Source organism: Micromesistius poutassou (genome assembly GCF_964030765.1).
Source record: "Micromesistius poutassou genome assembly, chromosome: 6".
NCBI classification, from domain to species: Eukaryota; Metazoa; Chordata; class Actinopteri; order Gadiformes; family Gadidae; genus Micromesistius; species Micromesistius poutassou.
The window spans coordinates 6,110,506-6,121,408 of NC_140276.1; the positions used below are offsets into that span (position 1 = coordinate 6,110,506).

The following is a 10,903-nucleotide window of genomic DNA, read 5'->3' on the forward strand; positions in this document are numbered from 1 at the left end:
AGCGGGCCCCCCTCCAGCCAGCCCTGGCTGCCCTCTGGTCGTGTGGCGGGTCAGAGTGGGCCGGGCTCCCGCGGCCCTGCCAGCAGCACATCACCCCACGCCAGGGTGGAGACGAGAGCAGCCAGGTCAATGGCTCTGTGGCAGGCCCCCCCCTCCCCCCACCCCCCCCCTCTCTCTCTCTCTCTCTCTCTCTCTCTCTCTCTCTCTCTCCCCCTCTGTTCCTGGCCCAGGGAAAAGGGGGGCAGGGATGGGCGGCGGCGATTCTCCGGGAGCATTGATCGCCGGCCAGAGCCGAACCATTAGCTGGCAGTCAGAAGCCCTAAAGGTCAGCCCGGTGCCCAGAGAGAGAGCCGGCGGCTGTGTGGACGTCCTATGGCGTGGCGTTGTTGTCCGTGCCACGCCGTGCCTGAGGGCTCCTCTGTGACTCGCCCCTGTCTGTCTGTCTGTGGTGGCGGCCTCCCCGCCGTCCCGCCGTCTCCATCCACTCCATCCACCCCCCCCCCCCCCCCACCACGCCGGGATGGGCGGTGAGTACTGCCCTTCTCTCCTTTCCTTGTGTGTTTGATGTCGGACGCATTACGACGCGTTACGATGCCTTTAGAGTTATTAGTGTGGCCGGCCCAACAGACAACGAGCGCACGGACCTGTTCCTTGTTACATACCCCCCCCCCCCCACACACATAAAACCAGAAATTGCTTAATAAATGAGTTGACCCCTATTTGTAGCAACGGTGACACAGGGACAGGATTGTGTCAAATTGCTGTCACAGAGGACGGGTTCCTGCATTGCCTTTTTCCACTGCGGCTGAATGACAGCTAGTGCCTGGTGTGGTTTACATTAGCGCAGGCAGCCTGTGAAAAGGGGGGATAATTGTGGTGCTAAATGCTTCAGAGGCGGCTGGGATCCATTTCTAGGCTTGACAGGGCCAGCGGTGATGGGGCTCCTGAGTCTGTACACAGAAAAACACGGATAAGCTGATTTGTACCTACTGGCATACATACAAGTGACAACACGCTAACAAGCATAGACACACACACACACACACAAGAAGACACAGAATACACGCAGAGACATACACAAACGTGTGTGTAAAAACATACACCTCTAATCTCGCGCATTGACGCCCAGATACACGCACACACATGCACAGTCCAACTCTGTAACCCACACACACACACACACACACACACACACATACGCACACACACACACACACACACACACACACACACACACACACACACACACACACACACTCACACGCACACACTCATGCACACGACCACACACACCGACCATACACACACACACACACACACACACACACACACACACACACACCCAAAGGAGAGAGACACACACGCACACACGTGATTGTCTCTTGCCCCTGTCAGGTTTTTGTGTTGTTTCTCTTCAGCCATGGAGACCGCATCCTGGGAAATTGAGCGATTTCTGATTGAAAACAGTGGCGGTAATTAGAGCACTCACTATTTGTAACCACTTGGCGTGGCATTAGTATGCAAAGCTGGCTGCCAGCTAATCTGGGGGAAACGTTTGTTTCCTTAATTGCCCTCTTAGGACAAAAGTAACGGGGCTGCACCGGGTGGGAACAGTGAAATGTTAACGTGCTGCAGCGGCTCCAAGGAAGCCTGGTGCGTTCAGAGGGGGGGGGGGGGGGGGGGGTGTGTGTGTGTGTGGGGGGGGGGGGGGGGGGGGGGGTGGGGGGGCAGGTGACTCCCCGAGCTACGAGGTTAAACTCCACTAATGGGCTGTGCACGAGACTCACACACACACACACACACACACACACAGGAACACACACACACACACACACACACACGGGAACACAACAGATACACACGTGGGGGGGAAAGAATACACACACATAGACGTGCACACGCGCACGGTCACACAACCGGAAACACACACACACAGGGACACAACGCACATAATGGAACACAGCGCACACCACACAGGCACACAACAGATATATCCGGACACACACAAAGGCACACAGTACACACACACACACACACACACACACACACACACACACGCACACACACAAACAATGGAATAGCACACACACACACACACACACACACACACACACATACAACGAGGCACACAACAGATACACACATAGGCACAAAACACACACACACAGGCACATAATATATACATGGGCACACGCACACAAACACAAACAAAGTCGCACACACACAAAATGGTGGCGCGGGCATACACACCCATGGTACGGGCACACATTGGTGTAGTCACATTTTTGGGATTTCAGAGAATAGGAGGTTATGATGACGCATGAACTACACATTCCACTACATGTAATGAATACAAACACATGTGTGTGTGTGTGTGTCTGTGTGTGTGCGTGCACGTGCGTGTACATGTGTGCGCGTGTGCGTGTGCATGTGTGTGATTGTAGAAGTGTGCGTGTTTTGTTGATTTTTGGTTTTGTAGTTTTATTTGAACTTACCTTTTGGTGAAGGATCATTTGACAGTCTGTCCATCAACAGGGTTGGTCCTGTTGACATGGGAACAACCAGGGCATGTATCTCAATTAACGTTGACTAACGGCGCATCATCTTCTACTCAGTCTATGTGCTCTGAGTAACTCAGTAACTTGAGCGACATACTGTATGTATACCTTCCATGTACTGTTGTATTATCTAAGATACTATACAAAGTCATATTTTCAGTTACAAAAGGATGCCATGTTGATGATGCCATGGACCTGGAACGATGCTATTCTGCTTGTTCTTTGACAGCAGATTTATTTCCTACATCCCGTTAACACTACTTAATTATCTTTTATATACTGTATATATATATATATATATATATATATATCATTGTCATGGTGGTTAAAAACTGCTTTTTATGATATATTTTCAAGTCAAAGATTTTTACTTTATTTAATACATATACATTATATACATTTACACATTAATGTTGGTTTGTACATTTACATGTACAATTGAATAACTGATTCGATACATGTTTTCAAAAATATCAAACATTAAAGTTACCACAAGGTTTCACAGGGCCTAATCAAAGCATTATTCACCTTCATAACATTTTTTTCTAAATAGTGTAATATTTGGATAGTTCCCTTAAAACTGTGTAGCAGACTGCATACCTATAGGACCTACAGTATATGTCTTTTCTCCATCAACATAATTACGATATTATAATATGAACAGTAATGAAAAACTATAAAGACTACTCACATAGGCCTATATAATAGCCATAAGAGAGTGTTAATGTTATTGCAGCTTATTGTTGAATAAATTCTACCATAGGCATTGGCCCCTGCCGAGTCATAATAAAATCGGTTATGAGTGGAAACAGCAGTAGCTTGTGGTCTAACGCCACAAGTGAAAACAATAGCATTGTATTGTAAACCATTCAAATAAAGTGTGTGTGTGCAGGGAAACTTTTGAGACAATGTCATATGGAAACGAAAACTGTGTATATATTCCACAAATAAAAATGCATTTTTTTATTTTTTTATTTAGACCCCAAACTAAATTAAAACCCCACACATATCCAACTGTTCTCGTCTAGGCAACATAGCACAAATAATTGTACAATTCAAGTTTAAATGAGTCATCAACTCTTTATTACAGCCTATAGTTTTGTATTTCGTGTGCAATAAGTAATTCGGACTCAAGCCCATTAATTCGGCAATATTTGCTGTTCATGTTATGAAGCCATTCAGTTAAATGCAGAGAGCAGAAGAGTGAAGAGAGAGGAGGAGAGAGAGAGGGAGAGAGAGGAGGCAGAGAGAGAGGGGGAGAGAGGGAGAGAGAGAGAGGGGGAGAGAGAGGAGGCGGAGAGAGAGAGAGAGAGAGAGAGAGAGAGAGGAGAGAAGAGGAGGAGGAGAAGAGAGAGAGGGGGATGGGGGGGGGGGGGGCGTTAAACTGCTGTCACTGTTTGATTCAGAAAATCAAACAGTGAGAATGGAGAAAAATGAAAAAGTGAAAATGTAATTCTATAAATATTTTTGAGTTGAGCTTTGAGTTGGTCTTTGAGCCTCATACGACATTGTCAGCTTGGCTTACTACTAAGCTACTTTTCGTCCCATTAATGAACGAAATCGAGTCTCGTTCTCGTTTGCAATTGATAAAATATTTGACACAAAATATACATTTAAATCCAAAATACTGACTTGCACCATTCGAACTTCGAACTTAATGTACGCCTTGAGTGTAAATTGTGAATACAACAGCACTTCGCTAAATATGGTAGGGAGATAAGAGTTTGAGAACGAATGAAACAGTATCCGTGGGCAGACACAAAGTCCAGTATTCTAGTGACACAGAATGAACTAATCCACGTCATTGACCCAACACATAGGGACCTATAGCCTATAGCACCAGGGCCCCGGTGTCATCCAATATAGGCTCATAGTTTAGGATACCTTACACTTGTTGAATTAAATGCCTTGTTACTGAGACTTTTTAGATAAGACTGAACAAATATTTTATTTTCCTTTTAGAGTGGTCGAAATGTGCTAAAATATGCGAGAAAAGCGCGGCTGCTTATCATGGCGCACCTACAGCCGTGGACTACTGAGGAGGCCTGTTTACAGCGCAAACCCACCAGTGGATCAATGCCAAAGCCATATAAATACGGTTACACGGTCATTCTCTAGTTGGAACAACTTCACAACAAATGCAATATTTGTTGTGAGCAGTTTTGACCGCATCAAAACTCAATTATGAATAAACAATAGACAATAAGCACTTTTTTTATTGGCCTATCGTAGCCCTTTAGAAACCATTACAATGTGGTACAATTATGTCGGCTAATGTTTGATTGCACTTTTTTTCACACTACACGCCTAACGAAATATTGCCTGGCCTGTGTATTTCTGAACGAATCCCAACGTTTAATTATTTCAATTATGACGTATTGTTTCAGTCAATAAAACACTAATTCATTGTTGATTATAATTATGTCGAATTATTATAATAAACGAACACTCACACATTGAGGTTACTTTGCAAAAATTAGAAATTATTTCCGAAAGCTTTTGGCCTAAATTGCTCCCAAATATCTGCTAATGAAATGGCTTACACCTTATAGCGGTAGAAATGTGCGCAGTGCATCGTGGCCCGTGTGAGTGTATGGCTCGAGACCGCAGACTGATGACCCGCTGCAGCTTGATTGTTTGCTCATTAGGCCGCGCGCGTGCAGGCGCTCTGAACACTCTCCCCTCGAGCAGCTCTCTGCGGGCCGCACCGCGGAGTAGGCCTGGGCTGCTTTATTATTACCCAGATGAACAGCTCACGTTTAGAGGAATATTTACTCAAGGTTTTGTAAGGTCCAATATTCAGAAACAATCGGTTTTAATGAAGTAGGCCTAGGCTATATTTAACAGCTGTAGTTCGTGTGGTCATCTGGTTGGCATTAAATCAGCGACACCCTACAATGTTGTATATAGGCCTGATAGGATATGATAGGATATGGAAGTGTTATTTTTTTTATATCGCTAGGTAAAGGCCAATTAAATATGATTGTCTAAGTATATATAGGCCTAGATATATATATAAGAGAGAGATTAACTTAGCAAAGGCCTATATATACAGATATATAGACTAAATAACAGCATTATTACTACTAAAAAAGCACATCACTGACCATCAAGCTCTGCCAGTCAATATGAGGGCTTACGTTTTTATATATTTATTATTTTTGTCATTCAAATTTGGCATTTTTTTGGCCATTTATGCAACCGTATAGAGTTTATACATAAAGGCATGCATATGCGCACAGGCCATCTGTCTTTAATTAATTTCCAAACAAAAAAGGATTTAAAAAGAGGTTGGCAGAGAGAGGTAGCCTACATTCCAACGGTAAATTGAATTTAATCCTCAGTTAAATCCGAAACCGTAGGGTTTCGGACGTCAAGGGGACTGCAGACGTCACGCGGAGACGTGCGGGTTTTTTTCTCAGGTGAGCGGCGGGGGGGGGGGGGGCAAGATAATCAGTCATTCATTAGTCAAATATAGTCTTTTTTTCATGTTAGAAGTTTGAAAAAGGAAATTGTTACATAATGCTAAAGAGGCGAGCTACTAATATATCCAAGATGTGTTACAATCCAATTGAACATGTATGTTTAAACTATAATTCAACTTAATTCATTGCACATGTCAGAAACATTGCTGACGTATGGCTGCTACACACATCAGGTTTGTAAAAAGACGCATCATTGTTGTTGCACATTCCTATAAACAAAGAGTTAAGATGCAGTTATAGCTGATGTTATGTTCATTGAACATCCAGCTAAAATAATCATCATCATGTTTCCAATGTCTTCTGTTTTAAAGAAAGCGTTTAGATTTGGCCACCTTTTTGCTGCACGTTTGTGGATTGTTCTGTCTGCCATGACAACTCCCCAGAATTCACCAGTATTTTTTTCGATTGGCAGTCACTAGGAGAAAAGTCTAAATCTATGATCTGGCAGCTCTACTGTCAACTTTATGCAGGAAAAGGGGGACAGAAACAGTTGTGGAAGAGTGTGTGCTAAAATCCCATCACCAGAGACCCTGACATCAAAGCCGACCAAAAGCTGATATTGAGTGCACTTTGAGCTGGCAAGATAGTGTGACTTCAGAACACCTGAAACGTGACTGTCATGTTTTTCAATTGGGAAAATATTTCAAGAGACGTCGTACGAAACCCCCTCCCCCAAATCCCCCGCTAAATAAAATGAAAATAAAATAATAAAGCACTAAAAAAGATCAGCATCATTTGCCTCAGACGGACATTAAAAATGCAGATTGATTGAACGACGGGTGTTTCAGACACAGATAAATAAATGAAAGACAATGAATCATGCTGGAATGGAGACTAAACTTGATTTGGAATTTCACTCGAGAAGACGAAGCACTGTCAACCAATGTGTCATCTTTTACAAGCTTGTCAGTTGACAGTGATGGTGGCTCGGGATCCGCACTGATCAATTCCCCAACTGCCAAACAGACAGTTCTGATAGCTGCAGTTTAGTCAGGGAAAAGACAAACTTTTGTGTGTTTTTTTTATCTCTCTTCACAGGATTGTTTGCTAGGATAGATGTCGCTGTTCTATATTCAAAGTGACTTTCTCCATCCAGAGACACAAGAGCTCAAAAGACAAGACATTGGTGAATTTAAGATAAACAACACCCCAAAAAAAGTTGGACATGTATTCCAGTGTTTGAAGGATTAAAAGTGGTGGTGTTTGTGACCTTTTCAGATCCCAGGTTGGGGAGTAAACCAAGGAAGAGGCAGGGAACTCCTGCCTGGTTTTCTTGTTTTATGTTTGTCTTTGGCCACTATTTCTTAAGTGAAACCTGATACCCAAAGCACTTTCCTCTTCAAAGCAGTCTCCTGTTGTGCTTTGTGGCCACACGAGTGTCAATCTCATACTTTCAAAGCCTCATCTCGGTGTCCATACATTTCACCGAATGGAGTAAAGGCTTTGATGGCTAGCCTCAAAACAATTGGCAGGGATGATGAAAAGCATAAAGAAGACAATATTACCGTATATTGATCTGCCATTGGATCTGTCGTATAATGGTGTCTATATACAATCAATACACTTAAAATGATGCAATCTTATATATATATATATATATATATATATATATATATATATATATATATATATACTCTTATTTTGATATGCTAAACAAAGGCCATTTTCAAAGCAAAAGTCTCATGGGGGGACCTACGTGATCGGGAATATTCCAAACGCCAATAATACGATAAGGAGTGAAGCAACCTCAGAAAAAACTTGTCATTCTACTATTCAAGTTTCATTTCCAAAACATATTGGCAGTCTTTTGCATAACTATAAGTCCGCTATTTTAATCCTCAAAGGGCTTCGGCAGCTACTTGGCTTTGCACTGTAGTCATTCCAGGTCACAACCCGGTAGGAAATATAGGGTGCCATGGCAACACAAAGATGGCCTCCAAGGGCTTAGCATAATTCTTCCCTAATAGAAAAATAACAGCGGCAAATCCCGTCCTTAGTGAACTGGCTTATTCGATAGAGACAGACTCCCACCTGTGAAGCACATAGTTGCCACACCAATGCACCAGGAGACTACTATAAGATGAAAAAGGCGCCATCTTTGGACAGAAATGAGGGTTTTTTTTTTGGGGGGGGGGGCTAAGCCCAAGGCAGAATCCCTCTTTTTTTATTAAGCTGAAAACAACCCAGAGATTTTCTGTTGTTGCTCAGTGGTCTCTGAGGCTGGACTCGAGGTGACCAAATTAACCATACTCTTACTGCAAGGGATTTTAAAGTGAAAATGCAAGGCTGTGCAATTACATGTACAAATGTTTCTGCAAAGTCATTGCCTTATACTGGGCTGAATCTGAAACTTATTTAAACTCATTTTCAAAATAGAACTGTGTTCCATTTAAGGCCTTTGTGAATTTTAAATGATTCGCTGGAGGTGTGAACACAAGTCAAAGTTGGAGCTTTTTATACTTATTCCAGCATTCACAAAAAAAGCACAAAATCTGTCCTCAACACACCCTACCCTACTTCACCGTGTTGCCAGGTAGCAGGAGGATGGAGTCTTATCACTGGGTATCACATCCAAAACCACACAGTCGCCACGGAGAGAATACGTCACCAGCACAATGCAGAGGGGAGCGCCATGTACGTATCAGCCACTTCTGTAATGCATCCCTCGGTTTCACAGAATCACTAATCAGAAGCAAAATCCGAACGAACAATGTTGCAACCGCCGCGATGGGGAGCCCAAATCACGGGCTTTTTAAAAAATGAAATCAAGGCATGGGTGATTGCCAAATCAAATGACTGAATTCTAATGTTTGACACTTCCTGCTTGTAGATCTGTTGGTTCAACCTGAACTCGACAGACAACGGCGTCATGCTGTGAAGCTGTGTCGTCCTGTTCGGGACGCTGTTCTGTAGCCGGCGCTGCCACTCGTTTTTCATTTAAACGTACAATTAAACACACCAGGGACATTCCCGCTACCTCATCCCTGATATCCCGGTCACTTACTCCCAGTTCCCACAAGCGTCAGGAGTTGAAGGCTGATTAGAATGCAGCACTGTGTCTGTGTATCTATACGTCTATACAAACAAATAATCTGTCCGGGATATCTGGTTCTGATGTGTTTTAATTCCATTGAAGAGGGTTTTCTATCATCCCGTCCACTGTCTTCACAAGTGGTTCTGTTAGATGTGATAACCTTAAGGGTGAATTTTTAGTATTCAAGCAAAAGTTTTTGTCATGCAAATGAGTGCTTGCCAGCTTCTACGTTTTATTCATATCGGTTTATCTTTTTTGCTGTGGGCGCAATATGCAGAGTTAATTGATTAATATTCAAATTGCCATTGTATTACAGATGATTAATGTGTTATAGCCACATATTGTCACTTAGGATGGGTTTTCCTTGTAATTTACAAGCCATAAAAAAACGAGTATTGCTGCTTATCAGTAGCACTGATCAATTGACTGGACACTGAACTCTTGACACATTCTGTCCTGTGGGTGACGTAAAGTCTTTGTACTTAGGTCCATGTGACCAGGGGAAAAACCATGCAATTAAACCAACACCGACCAGAAACCACATCACTGACCGACAGAATGGGCCGGACGTGCATGCTGTGTTCCCGAAAAAAATAACAAGAAAAAAAAAAAAGGTGAGGCTCTTATAAGCCTCTCCACTTCACAGTCGTACCCCGAACACCTTTCCACATCAAAGCCGGCTCCGGCACCCCATCTGAAAGATTCACATCTTCAGGAAAGAATGGCTGAGATGTGGACACCTCTGGTCTCATTTAGCGTGCTGGTGTGTCCCCTCCCCCTTTCTCCAGGCCTGCACGCGGTGCGCGGTATGGAGCGGCTATCTGGGTGAGATCACACGGAGAGAGAGGTGCCGTGACTTAAAGGGGAGCCCTAACTGTGCATCCTACCAGGAGCCTCACAAGGCTTCCATTAAAATGCCGTTCAATATGCCGGTCAGGGCTTTCAAAGTGCTGCACAACCTCTAGGCCTCGACAAACTCAAAGGGCATCAGTGCACGCATCGTAAGGGGAATATGGCCCCCATTAATTTAATGAGTCCAGGGTATTAGTATGCCAAAGAAAACTGTGCAGTCTCTGTGTCTTTTTCTCTGCCCCTCATCTCTCGCAGAGTTTCAAGGGGAGATCCACCAACTTGGGAGTGACAAAGGAGAGCGGGGAGAGAGGTACACGCGTCTAATCTGAGATCAATTTCCAGCTGTCAGTCTTCAGAGGGCAATTTCCCACAGTTAAGATCTTGGCCCGGGCTGAAAAACACAGATGAGGAACGAAGAGTGGAACGTTTACTGTCATCAGGAGAACCATCATGGATGCGATTGCTTTCAAGGAAAATAGAATCAGAACTAGTCGGATATAATGGGCCATAGATGGGAGCCTGTAGGCATATTTGCACAACACAATTGGACTCACACTGGGTGCAGTAACGCTAGCATTGTGAAGTATTTATTTTGTGCCTACACCATTGCAACAGATCGCCGTGCTTGGTAAAGACCGATGCAGCAATCTATGCGCATAACGCAAAGAGCAACAGTCGACACTGGTGTGTACATGCGTGCAAAAGCAATCACCTGTAAGAGATTCTATGGAGAGGACGTGAAGACAGCAGTCTGCAGTTGGCCTTGCAACCCTTAACCAGGAAATATCAGCTGCTGGAGCTAATTAAAGGCATAGCAACACACAGCTCAGTGGAGGGACCCACATCAAACGCCGCACTACGTGCCAGTCTGGAGTCTCATCTTTGGGATGTCGAGGCCCCCTGTGACCCATGCTGGAAGCATGCTGGGCCCTGGGCCTGACCCCAGAACTGAGAGGTGAGACACAGAGGGTCAG

The 10,903-nt window shown here is 44.0% G+C and overlaps 1 protein-coding gene across 1 annotated transcript in view; it reads left to right on the top strand.

Moving 5' to 3' along the window:
- zic6 (zic family member 6) overlaps nt 1–10,258 on the top strand; it is a gene marked incomplete at both ends in the record, with an annotated part of 62,304 nt that extends 52,046 nt beyond the window's left edge. The window contains 2 exons of the mRNA XM_084469122.1: nt 9,866–9,902; nt 10,185–10,258. Coding sequence (XP_084325248.1) covers nt 9,866–9,902; nt 10,185–10,258 — 111 coding nt within the window. The remainder of the gene's footprint in view (nt 1–9,865; nt 9,903–10,184) is intronic.
- Between the last annotated feature and the right edge of the window lie 645 nt (nt 10,259–10,903).